This window comes from Acomys minous (assembly GCF_964271855.1).
Source record: "Acomys minous genome assembly, chromosome: 8".
Taxonomy (NCBI): domain Eukaryota; kingdom Metazoa; phylum Chordata; class Mammalia; order Rodentia; family Muridae; genus Acomys; species Acomys minous.
The window spans coordinates 126,327,877-126,353,136 of NC_140489.1; the positions used below are offsets into that span (position 1 = coordinate 126,327,877).

The following is a 25,260-nucleotide window of genomic DNA, read 5'->3' on the forward strand; positions in this document are numbered from 1 at the left end:
GTTGTTGTTAAGTTGGCAACTTAGCACAAAACAGACACTGAGCACCTGTGTGCATCATGATGCTACTTTATGAAGTACTAACTCCACCTTCCCGTGTTACAGTCAAGAAAACTGAGGTGCACGGTCAGTGCCAAGTGACATTAAAATCTGGGCTAGCTGTTTGTTTTGAGACAGGGTCTCACCATGTGGCCCAGCAGACAGTCCTCCTGTCTCCCCTTCCTAAGTGCTAGCGTTAGAGCGTGCCACCATCTGTAGCTTTGAGCCTGTTTAGTTTTCAAAGTCTTTAACTAATGATGCTTTTGGAAATTCAGCCTGGGGAGCCACTTCTTTCACTCACCTCAGCAAGGCCCTTGACCCTCCGAGACTTAGTAAGCTCAGGTATTTTAATCTTCCCCACTGTAGTTTGTAAAAGTTGGGACCAAAGGAAGTTAAGGTACTTGCTCTAAGAAGTTGAGGCCCTCAGCAGTCAAAGCCTGCCTGGCTTCAGGCCCCAGTTCCTGTCTGGAGATTAAAAAAAAAAAAATTATTTGTGAGGCTGGAGAGATGGTTCAGAGGTTAAGAGCACTGGCTGCCTGCTCTTCCAAAGGTCCCGAGTTCAATTCCCAGCAACCATGGTGACTCACAGCCATTTATAATGAGTGTCTGGTGCCCTCTTCTGGCGTGCAGATGTACATGCAGGCAGAACACTGTATACATTTGTGCCCTTGGGCATGCCCCTTGGGTGGCAGAGGACTTATCTAGCTCCAGCACATTTGTATACGTTAATCTGGGCTTCAGAGAAGACATAAGCGGTGTCATCTGCAGGTGTGAGTGGCTCAGACTTACCCAAGGGCTTGTGGAACTTCCATATAGGGCATTCTGCCATCTGGGGGGCGGGGCTGAGCCGAGCTAGGCATGATTCAGATCATAGTAGCCATCCAGGAAATAATCCTTGTATTAATGCAACTTATTTTAATAACCATGCCTAGAATCTCTAGGGCTGCCCTGTCCTCTACCCTGTTCTCTCCCCTCTGGGCTACCTCAGCTCTCCTGGAAGCCGCTTTCTGTGGAACTCCAGCTCTTTCCTCAGCCTCCCAGGGCACCACGGCCCTCGCTCTTCAGCCAGGAAGGGCCTTAAGACGGGAATCTTCTGAGATAGAGCCAAATGGCAGCCCTACAGGTCTCACCGCCTCACCTCCCACCTACAGGCTTTCTTGGGATGGAGTCTGGTAGCTGTTCCCCTCAGCCTCTGCCCTGCCCCAAGTGACAGGACAGCATTGGCCCTAGGGCTGACCCAGAAGTCGGCTACTTTCTAGCTCTGTGGGCGTTACCCTAGCAACCCCCCTCCCCCCGGTCCCCCCTCCCGACGCCAGCAGCTGCCTTCTCCACCCTCAGCCCGCCCCCTTCCTCTGGCCCCATAACCTTGGACACAGTACACACAGCCAAGGCGGGCTGGCCCAGAGTGCCTTCTTGGTACTGCTAGGGTTCTCACGGCTATGGTCAACAACACCTTCATCCGGGGCTTAGCCCGCGCAATCGCATTATATTCCAGGGTAAGACTTCTCAGAGCGCTCTCCTGCTTGCTTCTGGGAATTGAGGCTTGGGGTGAGAGGAGTTGGGTCACTTAGACGCTGGGGTCAGGTTGACATCTCGGTTTGAGAACTGGGGTATCTGTGGCGTACGGGACGGGGAATCGAGAAGATACAACAGCTGGGTCCAACAAAGCTCTGCTGCCTTCTCCACGGAGACAGGGTGAAAGCAGGGAGGGCTGGAAACCCACGCTGGGATGTGGTTGCTTCAGCCATTAAATGCTTAATTACCCAACATGCACAGAGCTTTAGTTCAGTCCTTAGTAGGTAAAAGAAAGAGACAAACAAGCCGGGCAGTGGTGGCGCATGCCTTATAATCCCAGCACTCGGGAGGCAGAGGCAGGCGGATCGCTGTGAGTTCGAGGCCAGCCTGGTCTACAAAGCAAGTCCAGGACAGGCAAGTCTACACAGAGATACCCTGTCTTGAAAAACAAACAAACAAACAAACAAATAAATAAATAAATAAATTGACCTACACACTCAAATTGGGGGTAAGGGGTAAGAGGTGGTTGGCACCTGCCTCATCCCAGCATGGGGTGGCGTGGAGAAGGATCAAAAGGTGTTTGGTCAGTCTAGGCTACAGAGACCCTGTCTAAAAAGAAACAAAGTAGGGGGAAAAGCACTTGCTGCAAGCACACACCAAGAGCAGGGCTCTGCTGCCGCCTCCCTGTAAGGATGGTGGTGGTAGGGGTCAGTCCAGGAGCTAAGGGGTGGACCCTGTGCCTCAGGTACACTGGACACTGCCCACTGCTCCGGCTCAGCATGGGCCAGACCTACGGGCAGGTGACTGGTCAGCTGCTTCGAGGCCCTCCTGGCCTGGCCTGGCCTCCTGCCACCGCACGCTTCTGCCTCCCATCCAGTCGTCTCCCAGATCCCCTGTGACCTCCGGGGGCAGGCTACCTCCCAGGCGTGGGCACGAACGGCTCAGCTCCGGCGCAATCCCTGGGTACACTGGTGTGTATGGTGGCCTGAACGGGTGGTCCCCTTATCAGAGCTTGTGGCCTGAACTAACACGTCTTTCTCTGTGTTAGGTTTTATACCACAGGCGCAGTTCGCTTTTGCCAAGAATTGCAGCCAGGTTTGGGCTGAAGCTATGGATGTCTTTACACAAAGGCACAGGGAGCAAGCGGGTCCTGAACCGCCGAAGGAGGCCGAGGGAGAGGAAGAGGCGGAGAAAGACCAAGGGGAGGAGGCAGAGGAGGAGGCGGAGCTGAAGCAGAAGGTGGGGCAGGTGAGAGGAGGAGCCCAGGCTAGTGGGGTGGGGGTAAGGTTGGGGGCGGGCATTTGTGCTTAGGCCTGGGAACCCGTGGGGAACCGGGGCTCCCCAGAGAGAGCATGGGCTTGGTTCCTTCGTGGGAGCCTGAACTGACTCCTTTTTCTTCATCGACTTCTCTCACAAGGCTTCCCCCTACTCCATGGATGACACAGATCCCCACAAGTTCTTCATGTCAGGTGAAGGAGAGTGGGGAGTGACCAGAGGGAAGGGGAGACCCGAGATGTCTTGACTCAGCACCCTTCCCTCTCACCTCCTCCCCCGCCCCCGCCCCCTCCCCCGCAGGCTTCACTGGCTATGTGCCCCGAGCTCGCTTCCTCTTTGGCTCGGCTTCCCTGTGCTCACCAACCAGGCGCTGCAGGAATTTGGCAGACGCGTTCTCGGGGCAGGGTGCGGGAAGGACACCAAACCTTTTCTCCCACCTCCCAGGCCTAACTTTCAGAACCTGGGGCTTCTACCCACTATGGAGGCTACGTGCCTGGTGAGGAGAGTCTCTGAGGGGCTTTGGGAGCTGCGGTGTGTGGGTGAAGGTGGGGTGTTTTGGGGCGGGTACCGGAGCAAAGAAAGATGTCAGAGCCTGTGGTTTAGCTTTAGAGAGGAAACTGAGGCAGATCACAGAGGGGAGTCGGGAGCAGATTTTTAGAGGGCAGTTTGGCGAGTCTACGCGGCTGTCTGAGAATTAAGTGGATTTCTCATGCCCCTGGCTACACAGACACTGTCTTGGCCACACAGGATATAAGTTCCAATTTGGCGGTACATTTGGACACCTCACCCATGATGCTCTGGGCCTCAGCACCACGACTCAGAAACAGGTCCTGGCTTAAGCACCTGGATTTCAAGCTCTCCCTGTTCATTTTACGCCAGAGATCCTTTTGGGAAGGAAGGGAGGAGGCCGGTGGGGGAGGGGCACAAAGAAAATGGTTTGGAGGCTGAGCACCTTTTTATTAATAGGTGTAATAAATAAATAAATAAATAAATACATAAACAGAAGCCTGGGCTCCTCCTCCCTACTCAGGACCAGGCACTAGTCACGGCCTATTTACAGCATGGGTGGGGGGCGGGGCTTAAGACTGCCCCAATACTGTTATCCGTCCTCATTATCAGCCTAGTGAGCCTTCAAGTGTGACCTCTGACCACACCTCTCCTGTCTACACCCATGGGTGTGTTGGCCCAGATGGGCCAGGAAAAAAAATCTTGGCAGCCCAGCACTGTGTCCCTCCTCTCTTTTCCCGGGTGGAGGTCTGGACAAAGTCGCTGGGACCGTTGAGGAGGAGTCATTAATACTGAGCACAGCACGGGTACATGTTACCCCAGCTCTCAGTCTACGTTTTGTAGCCAAGCCTAAGGGCTCGGGAAGGGCTCTCAGGCTCGGGGGGGATACGAGGGTCCCTGAGGCCACCAGCATGCACAAGGCCTCAGTTTTGGCTGCTTCCAGGAGGTGAACTTGGAGTTGGGGTCAGTGTCACATAAGCCAGAGGTACCAAGCCAGTGTCGGGTCCGCGGCTGCAGCGCAGCCAGTCTCCTCCGGCTGGTCCAGCAACCCGTAGGATATCTCCTTTGTGGAAGCTCAGTTGCCCAGGGCCTGTGGCCAGGTGGTGGCACAAAGCCTGCACCTCGCTGGAGAAACAAGTGGAGGTCAGAGAACCCTATAGAAAGCCAGTCTAGTACCCCAATATTCAGCTCCCCCCCCCCCCCGGCAGGGCAGTACCATGGAGGCTTGGAGGGCGGGGCTGGAGAGTGTGACTCTTGCGAGGTCTCCCTGGGCTCGGGCTCCCGGCGGGCCCCCATCTGTGCTACGAGCTGGAATACAGATTTGTCCAGGCTCAGCCAGTCCGAAGGCAGCCTAGGGGAGAGCAGACAGTCTGGTTCTGTGTCTTGATTGACACCGGGCTGGCCACACCACCGGCTGTCTGTAGCAGTGGTGGCTCTCACCTGTTTGTGGGCCGGGCTTCCCGACGAGCCTTTCGAGAACCAAAGAGATGTCCCCACTTGATGCCCCCAGACGAAGGCTCAGCGGTCCCTTCCTCGCTTTCCGTAGGTGGGGCAACAGGCCCTTCCCTCTCTCTGCTCCGCCTCAGCTCAGCTAGCACAGAGTCTGGGGGGCTCCCCATCCAGAAAGGCCAGCCCCTTTCTTGGCCAAGGCCCTCCTCAGGGGCGGGGCATGCCTCAGCCCCCTCTACTACACCTTCCCGAGGAGGTGGAGCCTGAGGAGGCGCCCCACTGCCTACTCCTTTCTTTTTCTCACCGCCACTGCTGCTACTGCGAGGGAATCTAGGGCCCTCTGTAGCTCCTTCGATGTAGACCTGGGAGCTCTGCATGAGCTGGTACCACCAGCCAGCCTGACCGCCGCCGCGGGCCCACCTGCCGTGCTCCGAGCTACCCCCCACCACAGCCACCTCTTCCGTGTCTTCCTCATCCTCTTCTCCACCTTCGGAGGCGCCCACCCCCTTCACCCGTTCCCCTGGGGCCGCCCTGTCCATGTCTCCAGGGCCCTCCTGGCCTCGGGCCCTGGCCAACTGCAGTGTTGAGTGCGCAGAGAGCAGCAGGTCCTGGGACACGCGCAGCAGTTCCTTGTGGTGCCGCTGCTGCTGCCCGCTCTGCAGGAGCCGGTGCTGGAACAGCAGGTCGAGGCTGAAGGGCAGCAGAGCTAAGGGCTGTAGTAGCAGTAGCAGCTCCTCAAAGAGGCCAGGGCACACCGTGTGAGCGGCTCGCAGGAAGCCCCAGGGCTGGTAGTGGGTCTGGATGATATCTAGGAAAAGAGGGAGATTCACACACAGGGGTGCAATCTGGACTGAGGACAGCGAGAAGCAACCTGTGCTAGCTAGCTTCTGCAGGCACCTGCAACCCGCGCTAACCTCTGCGGGCACCTGCAGCCCGCGCTAACCACTGCAGGCACCTGCACCAGCTGTGTATTCCTGCTTCAGTCCTCACAAAGCCTGCTGCAGCCTATAATGCAGACATTCCAGCACCTGAAATGGCTGCTCCCAGTCTGGAGAGAAATGCTGGGGTTGCTAGACTGCTTAAGAATGCTGCTGCCTCCAAGGTTCTAAGTCGAGGAGAAGCAGGGGGGAGGGGGGAGGTCTCGAGCACAAACTCTGGAGAGTCTGGGTGGTCCTCCACCCCACCTCCTGTACTGAGTTGCTAAGGCAGAGCAGGCTGTGGGCATTACCTTCATGGTTATATAGATGATTGAACCAGAACTCCAGGGACCGGATGCTGTAGAGAGACAGGTGAGAGAGTTAGGTCTCGTGGATACAGCCGGATAATGAGGCACAGAGGAGACGGGTGCATCAGGGCAGAGACAGGGAGGAAACACAGTTGAACATATATAGTGGGTGCTGCCTGGCTCACCCCACAACGTAATTCTGGAAAGTCGATGAGGATGTGGGAGGGGGTGTGAGCACGAGACCCCACGAGATGGTCATTTCAGTCATTTCTCCTTGGGATGGGGACAGGCTGCTGGGGAGATGCCTGGGTGGCTACTACTACTGCTGTGTGCTACTATGACATGCGTTCCCCGGTGAGTTTGGCTCTGGTGTGGGGTCTAGAAGCAGAGTGAGGCCGAGAAGCTCACACAGGGCAGAGCCCGAACGCGGAGAAACCCAGCTGGTTTCCACAGTGGGCCAGGCCACGGGCTCGTGAACGTTGACGTGCTTGCTGGTGGGACGCATCAAAGGGCAGTGGGTGGCAAGATGCTGCAGCTAGGTGGGTGAAGGGACCCCAAGACCATTCATAGACACTGCGGGTGTCCCCTTGTCTCATTCCAGGCAGCCAGCCCCTCAGAGGGAGCAGAGCTGAGGTGGGCACTTACTTGAGCAGGCCGAGGATGAAGGCGTTGAAGCGCATGGTGTGGCTGGTGAGTTCCGGGAACTGGCTGACTTTGTTGTAGAGGCCGTGCAAGACCTTCGTGGATGGGCCTGGAATAAGATGTGTGTGTGGGGGGGAGGGCGGTCACATTTCTCTCATTTCTGGAACCCTAGATTCAGTCTGGGGTCCAGCATTGCAGTCTGGTACCTACCTAGCTGTGTGGAAGCCTCCACAACGCTCCAAGGAGTGTTTTTACGCTGGCCGATGATGACGTCTAGCACGAAGGCCTTGAGCCCATCCTCCAGCACGGCTTGCACAGCAGGACACAAGTACTTTACAACCAGGTGGCCTACGTTGGGGCTCACGGAACTGTTTCCTAGCTTTGCCTGCAGACACACAGGGCAGCCCTGAGAAACCCGACTGTGCTCTCACTTGGTGAGCTCTCCCGCTCGCCGCCCCGCCCCGCCCCCGGCCATTTCCATCCCCGAGTTCCATCCAACTCTGGGCTCTGGGTTCAAGAGAAGCAAGGGAGGGAGACAGCACACAAAAGCCAAGCCTGCAGGGCGCAGCTCGGCTCTTTACAGTTGTGGCCTACCTTGATGCCAGGGTCCCGGCTCGTGCCAAAATGGGCCACAATAAGATCCACAGCAGTGTTGACAGCTTTTACCAGCCCTATGAGGAAGACGTTGATGTGACAGGGCCCTCTTGTGAGACGCTAGCCCACCCACTGGAGGCCAACCCCGTGGTGGGGAAGAGGGAGCTGTCCCACACTCACTCTTGTCCCCACCTGTCCAAGTGTCTCATTGCCCTTTCATTCTTAGACGTGGCTGCTGCTCTCTTCACGGAGGGTTCTTCCCTCTGACTGTTGTGTTTAATGCGGCTCTATAAGCAACTCCCTTCTCTTCCTTTGCGAGCTCCCGCTGCTTGGCCCGCACTTACGCTTGCTTGTTTTACCAACATCTCCCCGAAGCTGTTCACAGGGCCACTGGCCACCAATCTGCTGAGGGGCATGTCCCTGCCAGTCTTTGTCTTCCCAGCTGTTGCCACTATGCTCACCCAAAGTGGCTTCAAGTACAATCTTCAAGCAGAGCACTTGGGGACCTTTAGTTTTTTCCTTCTGTTTGGATTTTTTGGGATGGTCTCACTATGTAGCCCAGGCTGGCCTGAAATTCACAGAGATCTACCTGCCTCTGCCTCCTAAGTATTGGTATTAGAGTTGTTTGCCACTGTGTGCCTAGTAAAGCTTTTTTTGTTTGCTTTTTGGTTTTTGTTGTTGTTGTTGTTGTTGTTTTTTGAGACAGGGTTTCTCTGTGTAGCCTTGGCTGTCCTGAACTCACTCTGTAGACCAGGCTGGCCTTGAACTCACAGTGATCTGCCTGCCTCTGCCTCCCAAGTGCTGGGATTAAAGGCGTGTGCCACCAAGCCCAGTGTTTTGTTGTTTTTTGAAGACAGGGTCTCACTATGTAGCCTTGGCTGTCCTAGCACTGACCAGGTAGACCAGGCTGGCCTCAAACTCAGAGTTCTAGCTGCTCTGCCTCCCAAGTGCTAGGATTGAAGGAGTGCACCACCATGCCAAGACCCAATGAAAACATTTTTAAAAATTATGTATCAGTCTCTCTCACTGTACTGACTGTGCTGAGCGGAGGGGGCTGGAGCCTGGTTCTTAGGTTCCTGGTCCACACCCCTTGCTCACTCACACACCACACAGAAATGACACTACACCTCTTGCCCCGTCCCTGGGCCAGGCTGGGCACTGCCAGGTACCTTTTTTCTGCATTACATCGATGGAGATGGCCTCCGCACTGCCGTCTGGGGACAGACAGAACTCGGCCGGAGGCTTCTCGGTTAAGGAAAAGGGGTCCTGGAGGTCAGGGCAGGTCAGAGATAATGGCTTGGTGACCTGACCTGGAAAGGAGAGAGAAAAACAGAAACACGCTGAGAAGCTCTTCTCAAGCGGTCCTGGCTCAGCTGAGTGCCCTCTAAGGCTAGCTGTCCCCTCCCCCGCCCCTTCCCAGCTTGCCCTTGGGTATACCCGGGACCCTGGCCACACACCACTCAGGCGGCAATTCAGATGGCTGGCGGTGCCAAAAGAACCGGGGAACTCAAAGATGGGGTTTCTGCGGGCCAGCCGAGCTTCCTGTGGCCTCCGATCTAGGCTCCCTGACAAACCAGGGGGCCCTAATGGGTTCTTCCTCCTGTATTCTCGCCACTTGAGAGCTTGAGGGGACAGGTGGTTGGCTGGAAGCAGAAGAGGATGAGTTAAGAGGAGGCAGCGCGTCACACGCACCCGGCGGCCGGGCCCGAGTCAAATGCTAGGGTTAGGAAGACGTGTTAACCGGCTACAGATGCTGTGGACATGACTGTCCTCCCCCCTCCCCTGCCCCACCCCCGTTTCCCCCCAACTAAGAGCATAAGAGGCCATCCAAAGGAGAGGTAGGATTGCTTGGGCCACTGGTGAAGCCCGTACCATTGTTGGGCCTGGAGGCCATGCTGCCCTCACCACCTCCTCGAGCCAGGCTCTCTGCCCTGGCAAAGCCGGATCTCCAGGATCCCAGAGGTGGCAAGCTTCCTGTGCCATGGAGTCGGTACTCGGCCAAGGCCGGAATCTTCTGGTCCCCCTCCTGTGGCTTCTGGGAGGTGGCGTGCCGCACAGTTGGAGGGCAGGCGCGGCCCCGTGCGGGTAGGCCTCCTGCTGCTGTGGCCTGTTCTGGAGGAGGGGAGCAGGAGGTGGAGGCAGATGAGTCAGTGCTCGGCCCAAAGGGGCCGCCACTCCGGATCGGCGAGTAGCTTCCCAGGGGCGACGGCCTTGAGGTCTCTGGCTCAGGCCCAGCTCTTCTGGCACCTCGGCTGGCGGTCTGGGGTGGGAATGCCTGCGGCTCTCCTGAGGAAGCTGGGCCAGGGCCTTGCGCAGTGGAGATAGCTAGCGGGGCAGGCTGCTGTGTGCGGCCGCAGCCCGAGAGGCTGTAGAGCTGGGAGAGGCTGTGGAGGGCGCGGGCCTTGGCCAGCTGCTTCGGGAAGTGATGCTGGAACACGAAAGGCTGGATAGGCAGCGTGGTTGGCCTCTGCTCCTTGCTGTAGCGAAGGACCGGTCGGCTCTCAGTGCCACCCCCTGCAGCAACAGGGATGGAGGAGAACTGAGACAGAGAGACCCCGGAACCCACGGGAGAGGGAAAACCAAGCAGAACTAGGAGTTGGGAACCAACGGGGAATGATGGGCGGGCCTGGGCTACAGGAGCCGAACAGGGGCACGGATGGTCCACCTTTGGGGAGGGGACACTGCGCCCCCTTGTGAACCTGTCCTGTGCTTTGTGATCCGGACTGCCTTTGTCCTCTCCACCAAGGAGGTAAGGTGTGTGTGAAGGCTCGGGGCTTGCCTCACACTGAGTGCATTCTCCCTGGCAAAGGCAGCTGTTACTCCCGAGCCCACAGAACTAGGCTCACCATCTTAACCATCCTGCTGTGGGGCTTTGCTTCCATTTTAAATGGAAACGGCCTTGCTGGCGAGATTGTTCCCACACAGTGCCCCCGGAAAGGTTTTCTGCCTCTGTGGTCATATGTCAGCTCTGCCCTCTTTTTTTCCTGGATGCCTTCTATCTCTGTCAGCGGTAGAACCGCTCACAGGCTCACAGACTCAGAGTTGCGGGGTTCAAGCTGTCACTCGCCCATGGCCCGGTCTCCACTCACTCACACACTCCCCTGCACCCCCCTGAGCAAATACAGCAGCAAGCCACTTATTGACTTGCAGCCGACCCAGCCTTTTTATCCCTTTGCACCCACAATCCTGCTCTTCCAGGATTCCCTCATACGAATGTCAGCATCCACGTCTACCCTCCCTGCACAGGGAGAGGTGTGCTATCCAGCTCTGGGAACTTTTTTTCAGTCACTTTTCAGGTCAGTCACAGGCCTCAGAACTAGACAATGCAGGTGTTTGGTAATGAACTGCCCTGCTGATAGAACACTGGCCATGCTGCAGATACTGACATGAACACAAGGTGGCGCCACATGTGCTTACAGGGCCTAAAACCCTGGGCGTGGCTCAGCAACTCTAAGCGGCAGGAATTCATTCAAGAAACTTACTTTTGTTGTACTTGTTTTTTGGTTTTTCGAGACAGGGTTTCTCTGTGTAGTCCTGGCTGTCCTGAACTCACTTTGTAGACCAGGTTGGCCTCAAACTCACAGTGATCCACCTGCCTCTGCCTCCAAGTGATTGGATTAAAGGCGTGCCCGTGCCACACCCAGCTCTTGTTTTTGTTTTTTTGTTTTTTTGAAGCAGAATCTCATGCGGTTCAGGCTGACTTTGAACTTGCTATGTAGCTAAGCTTGACCTTGGCTTCCCAATCCTCCTGCCTCTGCCTCCAGGTGCCGCCAGCATTACAAGTATGAGCCGCCCTGCTACACACAGATCAGGGAACTTTAAATTAGAGACGTTGAGTCATTGTCTCACGTTAAGGTCACTCAGCTGGGAAACAGCGGAGCCAGAGTTTGCCCAAGCCAGAGTCTGGCTTTCGGGGTCAATGGTCTCCGCCACATTGCATCACACATACAGTGATGTCAGGCTGGGTTTGCCAGGCTATCTTTTGTATTTACATCAGTGAGTCATGAGGGATGGGGGCGTGGCCTCAGCAGAGATCGCCAAACTACTCCTGCCAACCCTAGCTTGGACACTGTTCTTCTCCTTGCTTTGTTCTAGCTACACCCAGTCCTCAATCACACCACACTCATTAACATCCTGGGGCCTCTTGCGCCTGCCCTGCTCTGCCTGAGATCCCAGCACCGCTGTTCCTGGTCAGACCTATGGCTAAGGAGCCCCCCTCCCCCCCGCGCCCTGTTTCATTTCCTTTTTGTAAAGCGTCCGAAAGTAATTATTTTGGGGGGGGGGTAGGGGGTCGAGACAGGGTTTCTCTGTGTAGCCTTGGCTGTTCTGGATGCACTCTGTAGTCCAGGCTGGCCTCGAACACATAGAGATCCGCCTGCCTCTGCCTCCTGAGTGCTAGGGTTAAAGGCGTGCTCCACCACGCCTGGCTCTTAGTCCTACTCTTTAAGAAAATTCTGCAAAAGCAAAACAAAAAACCGAACAAGCAAAAAAAAAAAAAAAAAGGCCAGGCAGGCGGCAGTGATGCCTATCCTTAATCCCGGTGCTCGGGAGGCGGAGGCAGGTGGATCTTTGAGTTCGAGGCCAGCCTGGTCTACAGAGTGCGTTCCAAGACAGCCAGGGCTGCACAGTGAAACCGTCTTGAAAAACTAACAAACAAAAAAGAAAATGCTGTCCCCTCTGCTGCATGTCTCTCATCCCAGCACTCAGGAGTCTGAGGCAGGGGGATCTCAAATTACAAGCCGGCCAAGGTTACATGGGGGAGGGTGGAGGGTGGGGGAGACACTGCCTCCAAAACCAGAAGCCTCCTTGCTATTCTCAAGATTACATACGGGGAAGAAGAACAAGGTGGGTTTAGAAGGGAGGCACTTTGAAGATGGGGTGTTAGCTCTGCCTTGTGGGAGCACCCAGAACACACCCGCTGAGGCAGGCCCCCTCACTCCCCCACCCCCCACGCCCCCTCCGTAATTCCTCCTTCCTAGTGTGTAGCACCCAGAGTTCCATGGGAAAGCCAGTCAGAGCTCAGTGTCAGCTGCCGCAATCTACCGGCAGGTCTTGTGACCCTGACGCCCAAAATCAACTCAAGGAGACTTTACAAATCAAATTTCATGTTGGCCTCTGCTTTATTGGTTTGGCTCTATCAAGATTTGGCGAGATTCCCCCTTTTCTAAACCGTCGACCCTGCTGCTTGGGTCCTCAGGAGGCTGAAGTGCCGCCTCCTCCTGTCACTCCTGAACTGGCTTTTCCATTAATTCAATGAGCTGTCAACTTACTTGCTGAGTTTTAAAAAGGGGTGCGCAGAGCCAAGGGGAAGGACCTGTGACAGGTCGCTGGAGACTTATGGAACAGAGCACTGCCCTGATACGGAGGTGAGGTCGCACTAGGGGTTGGGAATGAGGCTCTGTTGGTAGAGAGCCTGCCATGGGGGGGTCAGCCCCCACCCCCCACCCCACCCGCATTCACCTAGAGGTCCCATCCTGGAGTCCCAGCTGGAGGCAGAGGGGGCAGGATCAAACGTACAAGGCCACCCTCGGCTTAACCGTTTGAGGATAATGTGGGATGCAAAAGACCCTGCCTCAAAAAGAGTTTAAAAAAGATTTAAAACCTTATTTTGTGTGTGTATACGGGAGGAGGCATGTGGAAATCAAACGATACCTTTTTCTTGCCACCATTTAGATTTTAGGATCAAACAACCTGTTGGCAAATGCCTCTACCTGGCTGAAGCATCTCACTGACTAAATGGAAATACTTAAAGAAAATTAAAAATTCCTCTTTTTTTTGGATAGTAAAAATCCTTTAATGGCTGGTCCTTTCCTTCTATCTCTCCCTCCCCCCTTTTCCACTTTCTTGTATATGTAGTGGGCATGTCTGCATGTGCACGCACGCATGTCTGCATGTGCATGCGTACATGTGGGGACCCCAAGCTGATACTGGGAATCAACCTTGATCACTCATCTACCTTATTTATTGAGGCAGGGTATCTCAATCAAACCCAGAGCTCTTAGAAGGCAGGGTAGCTCAATCAAAGCCAGAGCTCTTGGATATGGCCAGAGTTAGGAGCTAGCTTGTTCTGGGCATCCCTGTCTCTGCCTTCTGTGGGGCTGCCACGTCTACAAGGCATTTGTAGGTTTTAAGGGTAGCAGCTGTGACACCTGGCAAAGGGGCTTTAATCACAAAGCCACCTCTCCAGACCACTTTAAAATATTTAAACATTTTGAGACAATGTAGCCCCGGCTGGCCTGGAACTCTCTATGTAGAACAAACTGATGTCAGACTCGCAGAGATCCACCAGCCTCTGCCTCCTGAGTGCTGGGAATAAAGGTGTGTGTTACCAAGCCTGGCTAAAATATATATATATTTCAGTTGTCATTGTATATGTGTGTGTACAAGTGTGCGAGTCAGCGGACAACTCTGTGGAGTGTGTTCTTTCCTTTCACCCCTTATCTAAGTTCTAAGGATTGAACTCAGGCTGCCAAGTTCGGGCCGCGGGTGCCTATCCCTGTGGGTCCAGTGTTAAAACTTCCGATTGATTCTCCAGACTTCACTTCCTAAATACTAGAATTATAGATGAGCACAACTCCGTCTCTGACCTCAAGGGTTGCTCTGCTCAGCAGCCCTTAAATCACGCATCTGCAGGCTCTACTCGTTTATTTTGTAATTCCACACATTCTTCAGGCGCTCACCGAGGCCCACTGCCACTCTTAATCCAGTGGCTTTCCAGGCTAAGTTCCTTTAGAAGTCCAGTAACCCTGGCAGTCTCTCCTGTCAGGAAGACAACTTCTCCAGAGCTTCCACCCAAACCAAGGATCTTTCTAAAGCGCAAGTGAAAACGTGCCGTCAGGCAAACGGAAAACCAAAGTGACCATGAAACACTGCCAATCTCCTGGTGAAACCCCCTCAGAGGTTCAGCCCCATCCTCCAGGCTCTGCTAATTTAGTCCCCGGCAGTTCCTGGAAAGCGGCAGGTTCTGTTTTGTGCAGACTTCGTCTGTGGGCCTAGAATGTTCTTAGAAGAAGAACCCTAATTTTTCTTCTGGGCTTACATGTATAAACTGTTGGGTGCTCTCTGACAAATCACTCTAGTTGAGATAGTATTCCGAGTGGCTTAAAGTCCACACTGCCAGCCGGGCGGTGGTGGCCCAGCCTTTAATCCCAGCACTCAGGAGGCAGAGGCAGGTTGATCGCTGTGAGTTTGAGGCCAGTCTGGTCTACAAAGTGAGTCTAGGACAGTCAAGGCTACACAGAGAAACCGTTTCAAAGAGCCAAAAAAAAAAAAAAAAAAAAAGTCTACACTGCTACCTTTGCCTGAGAATGACTTTTGTTTCCGACCTTCCTTGGAGTTCCTTTGAGAAAAGATTATCTCGCTAGCATCGTCTTAGTACAGACTTGCTATAAAATACTGACTTGAAATGCACTGAATAGTAAAGGGCTGGCAAGGGAGGCCACTGCATAGAGCTGAAAGGCCAAGGTTCAGTTCTGGAGTTTTTGTTTTGCTTTTTGTTTTTCTTAATGAAGGTGGCTCATTTTGTTGCCCATGTTGGCTGGCCTCAAGGGATCCTCCTGCCTCAGCCTCCTGAGGTGCAAGCCATTGTACCCGGCCCAGGTCTCAGGTTCTTTAATGCAAGAACAAACCGCTGTTACCCGCTGTGGTTTCCCTGTTGGGCGTGTCCCTCACTTGCCTAAAGTCCTGCAAACTAGCTCTGGGCCTGGTGGCACACGCCTTTAGTCCCAGCACTCTGGAGGCAGAGGCAGGTGGATCGCTGTGAGTTCAAGGCCAGCCTGGTCTACAAAGTGAGTCCAGGACAGTCAAGGATACACAGAGAAACTCTGTCTCGAAAAACAAAAAACAAAACAAAAGTCCTGCAAACCCCTGCATGCCTATGACTGACCACATGCCTGGTCTCGGGTTCCCCAGGTCTCCAGTCTGCAAGTCCTGATGACTTATCTACCTGGCATTCTCTTTTCCCTGTCCCCACCCCAGAGGCAGCACACGGGCTGGACCAGAAAGGGAGGTCCAGGCTGGTATGGAACAGACGCACATCCTGGCATTCTCTGAGTTCCTTACCGTCAGCTCTAGCTCTTGCATCCCTCTGGGTATGGCTGTTGGCTGGACTCCCTGGGAGCGCAGGCCCAGGATCCATCAGCTGGGCCAGGGGGCCCTGGCCAGCAGCTCTGAGGCTAGGAAGTGGCATCTCATTGGCCTGGGGGCCATGACAAACCTGGGTGGACCAGGGTTCTGGGACAAGGAGGTCCAGGCTTGGCCCCAAGGGCATGGATGGCAGGCTGTGGCTACATCGGCTGCCCTCATCATGTGGGCCCGCCCTGTCTTGTTGAATTTCTTGGATGGGTGAGAATTCCTGGGAAGAATCTCCCACGCTCACCGGGAGGGGTGGGGAGCCAGAGCCTGCAGCTTTCTTCCGGCCTTTGGCCAACTCAGCAAAAGAGGTAACCCTCCTGGGTGGGGAAGCAGGCCCGGCTAGGGCCGCAGGGCCCTCACTTAAGCGTACTGGGCAACTCAGCATGCGCTCCAGCGAGCCCAGGCGGACTGGGGGGCTGCGCTCCAGACTTCGGTCATAGCTTCGAGAGCGCTGCCTGCCGGTGCCTAGGTTGGGGGGGGATGCATTTGTGTACACTTGCCCTTCAAGTACAGTGGGGCCCACGGCAGCTGCCGCTTCTGTTGAGGGACCCACTGCCTCTTGTTGCTCTGGCTCGGCGGCGGCGTCTGGCTTCTGGAAGAGGTAATACTCAGAGTGCTGGCTGGGGTCTGGGTCCAAGCCGGGGCCCGGTGGAGGGCTTATCTTGGTGTGTTCTTCAGAGCAACTGGTGATGGAAGAGCCAGCTGGGCTTGGGGAGGATTGCGAGGACAGGTCACAGGTGACAAGTTTATAGTAATTCTGTGTGGCCACCACAAGGCGGGCCTGGCTCTGGAAGCAGGCTGTGAGGTCGGCCACGGGCGGGCAGGGCTCACAGTGTGGGCGATAGGAGTTACAGTTGGCATCGAGCTCGGGGGATGAGGCGTGAGGACAGCCACAGCCCTCTTCCCTGTCCCCGTTCTCAGGGTGGTGGGACTCACAGGACATTTTCGACTCGGCCGGGGAGGGCTGCAGGTCCAGGTAAAAGGCTCCGGGGTCCGATGGGCTGCAGAAAGAAGAGTCGCTGCAGGACTGGGGGGCGGAGTTGAGGTTGGCGCGGGAGCTGCCGTGCATCTTGTTGTAGAGGGTGCTGAACGTGACGAGCACACCGTCCGAACTGTTGCACGAGGAGTCGCTGACGTAGCCCATGGACTGGTCAGCCGCCTCGGACTGGCTGGACGTGCTACTGCAGTGGCAGTGCTGAGCTCCCGAGCCAGGGTGTCCAGGGTTTCTCGGGGAGTCGTCTGAACTGAGCTTCCACTCTTGTTCGAAGGAAAAGCCGGAGGTGTCACTGGCTCCCCCGCCGCTGCCGCTCCCACCGGGCCCCCCACACTCATCCAGATCCATCGTCTCAGCTTCCAGCTCGGGCCGGCAGCAGCGGCTGGTGCTGCACTGGGTACCCGAGGCTGCTGCTGGCTCCTGTTCCTGCCCCTCCACCACCCCAGGCCGGCTGCGTGTTGCGCCCCACGGCCTGCCCAGCCCAGGGCCGGACGGTGGCATCTGGAAAGAAGACAGGTGGAAAGTGGGCTGGCTGGTGCTGTGCAGATGGAAGGACTGCTGGGTGGCACTGTCGCTGGTACTGTCATCGTACTGGTCACCAAGCCCTGCCTCCCCCACACTCTCCTGCGCCAGGAAGGGATTGTGTCGCCTGGGAGCCGCAGGGCCTCTTCCATCCCGATTCCTACTCTTGATGCTGTCTGAAGACCGCGGAGGCGCCCCTGGGGCTGAGTGCAGACTGCTGTACAGCAGGGAGTCAGCCTGTCCCAGGTCTTGGTCGGCCTGAGTGAGGCCCAGCTCTGGTGGGCAGAAGGGTTTGGGTCTTGCGCTCCCTCCGCCTCCGCTTGCCCCCCCACAGCACTGCCTGTCTGGGACTTGACAGTGCACTAAGGGGATGTGGTGGACGATGAGGGTCTCTCCAGTCAGCTTAGGGGGGCTATCCATTCTGGAAAGTTCGAACAAGGGCATCAACAGCACCAGACACTGCCTGTGGAGCCCAGCGGGGCAGAGCACATGTCATCAGGAGAATTTGGCACCTGGAGAAAGGAAAAGAGAGGGAACCTAAGATCACGTCCCTGGACACCAGGGACTGGCCCTGCCCCGGCACACTTTCGGATGGACAAGAATCCAAGAGGCATACAGGCTCCGGGCCAAGGTGGCGGGCGCCCTGATGGCCCAGGCTAACTCCACAGGTGGGGCACCACTATACTTTCTGCGAGGCACAGGTTCAGGTCCTGAGGCTTCCCTTCGTTTTAAGGTTACTGTGTATCCAACTACAACTAAAGGCCAGGCCTCTTCTCATGACACATAGGAAGGTGGAGAGGGCTCAGGGACAACAGGCTCCCTTCCTTATTTTTTTTTTAAAGTTACGTGTATTAATACAGAGAGAGCATTCAGTTGTGTGTGTGTGCGTGTGTGTGAGTGTGGAGGTCAGGACAACGGTTGGAGTTCTGGGATCTGAGTCCCAGGGAGTGAACTCAGGTGAGCAGGTTTGGTGGCAAGTGTCTTTACCTGCTGAGGCACCTCTCAAGCCTTCCTGTTCTTCTCCAAGCAGTAAAGAGTGCCTAATATCTCTCTCTCCCCCCCCCTCTCTCATAGACACACACACCACACACATGCATGCACGCAAAGCACATGTGCACACGCACACATGTGTGCACACATGCAAGCACACACACACAGTCACACACATGTGCGCGTGTACACATGAATGTGTACACATCTGCATGTGCACACAAAGCATGCACACACAGGCATGCACACGCATTCGGGCACACATGCACATGCACACACATGCACATATAAACACACAAACACACACATGCAGGTGCGCACACACACACAAGCACGTACACACACAGAGGTCGAATAGTGGCATAAATACGAAAAGCCAAACAGGATGATGTCTAGAGAGCACAAGGTGCCCAGGGAAGGAACAGTGATACCTGTACAGCATGAAAGTTTACAGACGCGGGGAATAGTGGACATATATTATAACCTAGAAATCAGCCATAATCTTGTAAGAAATGTATTTCAAAACATACTATATCAGTTGACCAAAGACTGCCAGCACTGACCCTTCTTTCTCCCCTGTGAGTCACAGAATGCTTACCCCTCTTATTATTATGGGCTACATATCCTCCCTATTGCAATGGTAGAGGGGGCATTAGATGACTGAAAGTCTGGCTGATCCGACGTCTCCCTCCTATATGGGGATGTGTATGGCCGCCTTTATCCCCACTGCCTCACTCACTCTATCTCACTCTTACACAAGACCTGACAAACGTGGGGCCTAGTACAATCTTGGTGCTGGTTAGGTCAGGGTCAGTGGCTCTTAACCTTCCTTTAACCCAGCTCCTCATGTCGTGGGGACCCCCCAACCGTAAAATCATTTTGTTGCTATTTCATGACTGTAATTTTGCTGCTGTTGTAAATCGTAATGTACTACGTGTAATGTACTAAGGCTTAGAACTTCGCCACTGGATGCCCTGCAAAGTCTCCATCCAAGTTTTACCTCTGAGCGGCTAAAGTTCTCTCTGCTGGTCCTCTGGTCTCAGCCCCTGTGCAGGAATGAGCTCTCAAATGCCCACTTCCTGGGCTGTCAGGCCTCCTCTCTCCTAGACTCCCCATAACTAACTTCTGGTCCGTCAATCTCTTGTCTCTTCCTTCTAATTCTTATTTTTAATCCCCTTTTTCCTCCTCTGGTTCTAAATCCCTCATTTATTGTCTCTTACATAATCAATTCACCAAACCTTTGATACTACTGATTTCTTAAAGTTTAGACCAAAGGGCCAAGCTCTTTGGGTGGAATATGGCAAAGGGCTGGGTACGTTACACAGGCCTAAGGACACACGCAGGAAATGCATTAAAGGAAAAATGCAAATGCTTAGTGTGAGGGACAATTATAGTAAGCTATAATTAACATGACTATTACAATTATGTATGTAAATCACATTAAAATGAGGACTTCTGAGACGAAGTCGACTTTATTTGATTTGTAAGTGCTATTGTGATGAGTACGATAAATCAGCACGGATGTGGAAAGGCAACACTAGAGAAGTTAAACTAAATTATGAGATTGAGAGTTATAGAAGGAAAAAAAATAAGAATAAAAAATTTTTATTTGGAGACAAACCTGTCTCATGTGTCATATAGTCTGGCCTTCAAATCCATGTCTTCCTGCCTCCACTTTCCATGCGCTGGGATTACAGGCATGTACTAAACATCTCTGCTTCTAAGGTTCCCACTACAAAGGTGGAACGTGAGCAGGGGTGGTGGTGGTGGTGGTGGGATGTCAGTAAAGTGTTGGCCATGCAAGCACGAAGACCTGCATTTGACCCCCAGAATCAGCGTTAAGAACACAAAGCAGGGCACAGTGCACACATGTGTAAGCCCACCATTGGGAGGCAAAACCAGGTAACTCCTTAGGACTCTCTGGCCGGCCAGCCAGCCTGCTACATGAACCCCAGGCCAGTGAGAGACCCTGTCTCAAGAGCAATGACCCCTGAAGCTGACTCTGGGCTACACGCACCCACTCATATGTATACATAAAAGTGAAGTGCCAAGCCCTAGAATGGGAGAAACTTTTTTTTTTTTTTTTTTTTTTTTGGTTTTTCGAGACAGAGTTTCTCTATGTAGCCCTGGCTGTCCTGGACTCGATTTGTAGACCTGACTGGCCTCGAACTTCCAGTGATCTGCCCGCCTCTGCCTCCCGAGTGCTGGGATTAAAGGCGTGCACCACCACACCAGCTTTGGGAGAAACTATTTTTAAATCATACCTTGACAGTGGTTTCTAGTCAAAGAACTCCTACAACTTCTCTCTTTCTTTTTTTCCTCCTCCTCCTCCTCCTCTTCTTCTTTTGAGTCAGGGCCTCTCCATGTATCTCTGGCTGGTCTTGGACTCACTATGTAGACAAGGCTGGCTTTGAACTCACATAATATACCTGCCTTTGCCTACAGAGAGGTGTGTGTCACCTGTCCGGCACTGAACGGATATTTCTTTAAAGGAGATGTACACGTGGTTAGCAGGATGAGCAGTAAGGGTCTTTTGTCAAAAGTCATTAGGAAAGTCAAGAACCCCAGTGAGATACAACTGCACTCCCAATAGGACGTCCAAACCAAACCATACAGGCAACAAGCACTGATGATGACATGGAGAGATGAGAACCCTCACACACGCCTGACGGCATCGTAAAGTGGTGCCGGCCCTTGAAAAAAAAAATCCCGACAGTCTCTCAGAAAGTTACAAGGCTTACCCACAAGACCCAGGATCCCACTTGTAGGGCCATACGCAAAGGGAAAGGGTTACTCGTTTATGCAGAGACTAGTTATAAACATGCGCACACAGAGTCGTTCACAGTAACCAAGAAAGCGGCAAGACTCCAAAACCTGTCAGCTAATGGATGGATAAGTAAAATGTGATTTATCTCACATTATTTTATAAACCAGCTAAAAGTTAGTAAAAATGTGATATACACATGCCATGGGCTGCAATAAAGGCAGTGAGTCACTAGTACACACTACAACTCAGATGAACCTTAAAAGACAGTATTAGGGAAAAAGAAGCTGTCTCAAAAGACTCCTTTGTGTGGTGTGTGATTTATATGAAATGTCTAGAACAGGAAAACCAATGGAAACAGAAGGATGATTACTAGTGTCCAGGGCTGGGGGCTGGGGACACCTTTTAATAGCTAGGGAGGATCTCTGTAGGGTGATAAAACTGTTTGTTAAAGCTGGGCATGGTGGCGTACCCCTTTAATCCCAGCACTCGGGAGGCAGAGGTAGGTGGATCACTGTGAGTTCCAGGCCAGCCTGGTCTACAAAGTGAGTCTAGTACAGCCAGGACTATAAGAGAGACCCTGTCTCAAAAAACAAAACCACCACCACAACAACAACAAAACATGTTTGCGATCAGACACTGGCAATGGCCACATAGTGAGTTTACTGGCGTATGAATTCTATCTCAGAAGGGTATTCCAGGCCAGCCGAGGCTACACAGTAAGATCTTGTCTCAAAAAACAAAAACAAAAACAAAACCCACAAAAGATTAGGGTTCATGGGAAGAGGAGTGCGGAGAAAGCCTGCTGCAGTGGGGGGTGTGTGTGGGAGGGTTGGAGGGGGCTGGGCATTTGCAGAAATAAAGTGAGAGTAGGACAGGGGATGGGGAAACAAATGCTTGGTGACATTTTGGGGAACAATGAAGAAGACATTTTAGGGTACTTTGATATATGAGACATAAGACAATTTCCCCTTTTACTCCCTCCTGTCTCCTCCTTTACAAAAGACTAAACAAAACACCTGGGTCATATACATATTCATGCTATATGGATAACAAAGATGAAAAGTCGGACTACTCTAAAATTCCAGTAATGATCAATTAATCAAAATATATAGCCAGGCGTGGTGCATCCCTTTAGTCAAGTCTGCCAGGGGTACAAAATGAAACCCTGACCAGCGAAATGTGTGTGTGTGTGTGTGTGTGTGTGTGTGCGCGCGTGCGTGCGCATGCATGTATGTGGTTAAAACACTCCTGTGCTGAGTACGGTGGTGTCCTGTGGTCCCAGCTACTCAGGAGGCTGAGGCAGAGGAGTTTCTCTAAGCTGAGATTTGAAGCCAGACTGGGTACACAGTGAGACCAGGGCTCAAAACAGTAATAATGTAGTAATATGAGTATTGACTTAAAGAGGAAATAGAAGACGAACTGTATATACTATGATGCTTTTCTAAGTTATTTTTTTTTAATGTGTATATGCATGGGAAAACACAACAAAATGTTAACAGTGTGGATCTCTGTTGAGAAGTTCTGATGATTTTCACTTTTTTGTTTCATCTGTATATAATACACATTGTGCACATAAATAGTTTTCTCTAAGTAGGGGGCTTCTTCTTCCATACGATAGTAGATTGTCCCTATAAGCCCTGTGTCAGACTAAGAAGTGCATAAAATCTTGGATACATAGGAGGAGCTTTAAGAATACCTCTGAGTGCGCTGAGCAGCTCAGTCACCACCCAGGTGCAGGTCAGGGCCTTGCCTTGGCCCATCCCAACACCTACCCCATCCCTGAGCTGCTGGACCACATGCAGGGGCTGCACCTACAGATCCAAAGCTGTGGGATCTCCACGACACAGGCCTCCAACCAGACCAATGACTCACTGCAGCGAGCATTCGCAAGCAAAGATGTGTGGACAAAAGGGTGTACTGTGTGACAGTCTGTGACACACTACAGCTTCCACGACAAGATTTTGTTTTGTTTTTTTCCTTTTGGGGTGGAGGTTGCAAGGGTGGAAGGCAAGTACGAAGGGACAGGAAGATGATGAGATTAGGGTGCGTGCTGTGAAACTCATAAAGAATCAATAAAAAGTTACATTTAAAAAATAAAGGCGTGTGGATACAACTATCACTGCTCTTCAGTGGGCACTCACTCTCCTTTACGGCACCATTTTCCTTTTTTTCCTTTCCTTTCCTTTCTTTCTTTTTTTCCCCCCTTGGTTTTCTGAGACAGGGTTGCTCTGTGTAGCCTTGGCTGTCCTGTATTTGATTTGAGACCAGGCTGGCCTCGAACTCCCAGTGATCTGCCTGCCTCTGCCTTCCAGGTGCTGGGATTAAAGATGTGTACCACCACACCCAGCTTTAAGACACCATTTTCAAGAGGCATTCACAAGTAAGTATATAGTTAGGAAAAAGAAAAGGAAGGATCCTGAGTTGTAGGATTCTAAAACTTATGCTGTCAGGCATAAATGCTCTGTCAGATATCTTTCTTGCAATATTTTCTCTAAATCTGCGGTTTAGAGACCTGTCTATTTCTCTGAGGACCCCACCACGCCCCTTCCTCACCCCCTATTCCTCTATTTAGCACTGGCTGCAGAGAGCATTAGCAGGCTTCCCCTTAGAGCAGTCAGGGTTAGACCTGTCTTAAGTGTGCTGGTGTGCATGTGTGTATAGGCGTGTAGCTCAGGCTGGCCGTGCCTCCACCTCCTGGGTGCTGGGACTGAAGGAGGGTGTCACCATACCTGGTTCCTCTTCACGTTTTCATAAAGTACATTTCTTTGGTGGTGGTGGGGACTGAACCTGAGGCCTTGCAAGGTAGACCAACATCACTAAGGCACATCCCCAGCTGCACAGTGCACTTTTAAATTATGTATGCTGTAGCTCATTGGCTGTCACAAATATCAAAGAAGGCAGGGCCATCTTCATTTAAAAAAAGAAAATTAGGGGGCTGGAGAGATGGCTCAGAGGTTAAGGGCACTGACTGCTCTTCCAGAGGTCCTGAGTTCAATTCCCAGCAACTACATGGTGGCTCACAACCATCTATAATGTGATCTGATGCCTTCTTCTGGCCTGCAAGTGTACTGTATCCATAATAAATAAGAAAAAAAATGTGGTTACAGTCTTTTAAAAACATGTCACAGGTATCGGGGAGGACTTCCAGTTCAAGGCCTGTGTGGGGTACCAAGTGAGTTCCAGGCAGCCTGCATAACGCACAGCTTTGTAAAACTCTACTTCAAACTAAAAGGGAATAAAAGGGTGTGTGTGTGTGTGTGTGTGTGTGTGTGTGTGTGTGAGAGAGAGAGAGAAAGAGAGAGGGAGAGTCAGTCAAAAAATGCTTAGTTCTGCAGAGGATCCAGGTTCAGTTCCTAGCACCCATATAGTATCTCACAGCTACCCCAAATTCCTGCTCCAAGAGATCTAACCCTCTCCTTTGAACCCTGTGGGTACCAGGCACGTAGTATACACACATACATGCAAAACACTCATATACATAAACATTTTTTAAGCAGAAAAAGAGGAGTCTGTAGATATAGCTCAGAGCCAGAGTATAAGCAAGCAAGCAAGCAAGCAACAAACACTGCAGAAAACAGGAATTGAGCATATCTGAGATTTCTCTCCTGGGAGTCACTTGAACTAGGATTGCGGCAGATTTAACACTGCGGCTGTAAGTACAGAGAATGCCGAGAGATGAGTGGACTCCTTCATAACTTTTGTTCCTCATTAAATGGGGAGACACAGGAGGTGCATGGGGGGGTGAGATGTAGATAGACAGACTCAAGGAGAGGTTTCTGAGAGCGCCTCCTCAGTGCTGTCTCTTGATCGACGTTATCTACCTCAGCAATGCTGTCAGGAGCGGTCAGTTATTAAGGATTGCATGATAGGTGTGCACCTGCCATCTCTGATCCATCCAAACAACCCCAAAGAGGCAGAAGCATTCTCATTGTGAGTTTTTGTTTCGTTTCATTTTTTTCCTCTGGGTAGCCCAGGCTGTCCTGAAACTGGCTCTGCAGACCAGGCTGGCCTCAGATAGATCATTCTACAGATTGGCCTGCCTCTGCCTCCTGAGTGCGCCACCACTGTCTGGCAAGTTTTCATGGCGGGATCTCAATTAGTACCTCTGACCGGCCTAGAATCTGTTATATAGACCAGGCTGGCCTCAAATAGATCCTTATATAGATCTGCCTGCCTCTGCCTCCTGAGTACTGAGATTCGAGGTGTGTGCCATCATGCCCAAATCATCACACCCAATTAACACGAGAGAAAACCAAGGTTTTTCGTGGGTACAGTCAGCTCACTCACAATTAACAGTTGAAATGGATTCACAATGTCCAGTTCTCAAGGGCGTCTACCACAACTCATTCTCGGGAGGCTTGAGGCCACACCCTCTTCCTAAAGTCCTTTCATCACCCACCACATCTGCTTCCTACCTTTCCCGTACAGGCACTTGCTCCGGTGCCCACTTGTACAGGCTAGATCGGCTGCTCTGAGCCATCGCCACGCATCCATACCGTCAGCCCCACACTTTCACCGCACTGGTCAGTCCTGCCCCTGCCCTTCACGTGCCACTTCCAGGCTTCCGTGGCCTCCTCCTGCCCCACACGCTTGCGGCTCCCACATCCCTCT

At 52.9% G+C, this 25,260-nt stretch overlaps 2 protein-coding genes across 3 annotated transcripts in view; one reads left to right on the forward strand and one right to left on the reverse strand.

The window, feature by feature from the left end:
- Window positions 1-1,388: 1,388 nt before the first annotated feature.
- On the forward strand, window positions 1,389-3,831 carry CIMIP2B (ciliary microtubule inner protein 2B). The gene is given in 8 exon segments (XM_084791281.1): window positions 1,389-1,532; window positions 2,297-2,522; window positions 2,600-2,799; window positions 2,969-3,020; window positions 3,127-3,168; window positions 3,171-3,299; window positions 3,302-3,322; window positions 3,574-3,831. Coding segments are annotated over 8 exon segments (819 nt in total). The 5' UTR covers window positions 1,389-1,475; the 3' UTR covers window positions 3,666-3,831.
- Window positions 3,763-25,260, reverse strand: part of RUSC2 (RUN and SH3 domain containing 2) — a 50,567-nt gene continuing 29,069 nt past the window's right edge. For both annotated transcript variants that reach the window (XM_084791258.1, XM_084791259.1), the window contains exons 2-12: window positions 15,305-17,404; window positions 9,116-9,757; window positions 8,701-8,886; window positions 8,413-8,553; window positions 7,244-7,320; window positions 6,860-7,034; window positions 6,653-6,758; window positions 6,011-6,057; window positions 4,774-5,590; window positions 4,550-4,684; window positions 3,763-4,458 (exon numbers count right to left, since the gene is read on the reverse strand). In XM_084791258.1, coding sequence (XP_084647384.1) covers window positions 4,257-4,458; window positions 4,550-4,684; window positions 4,774-5,590; window positions 6,011-6,057; window positions 6,653-6,758; window positions 6,860-7,034; window positions 7,244-7,320; window positions 8,413-8,553; window positions 8,701-8,886; window positions 9,116-9,757; window positions 15,305-17,336 — 4,560 coding nt within the window. In that variant the 5' untranslated portion in view covers window positions 17,337-17,404 and the 3' untranslated portion in view covers window positions 3,763-4,256. The remainder of the gene's footprint in view (window positions 4,459-4,549; window positions 4,685-4,773; window positions 5,591-6,010; window positions 6,058-6,652; window positions 6,759-6,859; window positions 7,035-7,243; window positions 7,321-8,412; window positions 8,554-8,700; window positions 8,887-9,115; window positions 9,758-15,304; window positions 17,405-25,260) is intronic.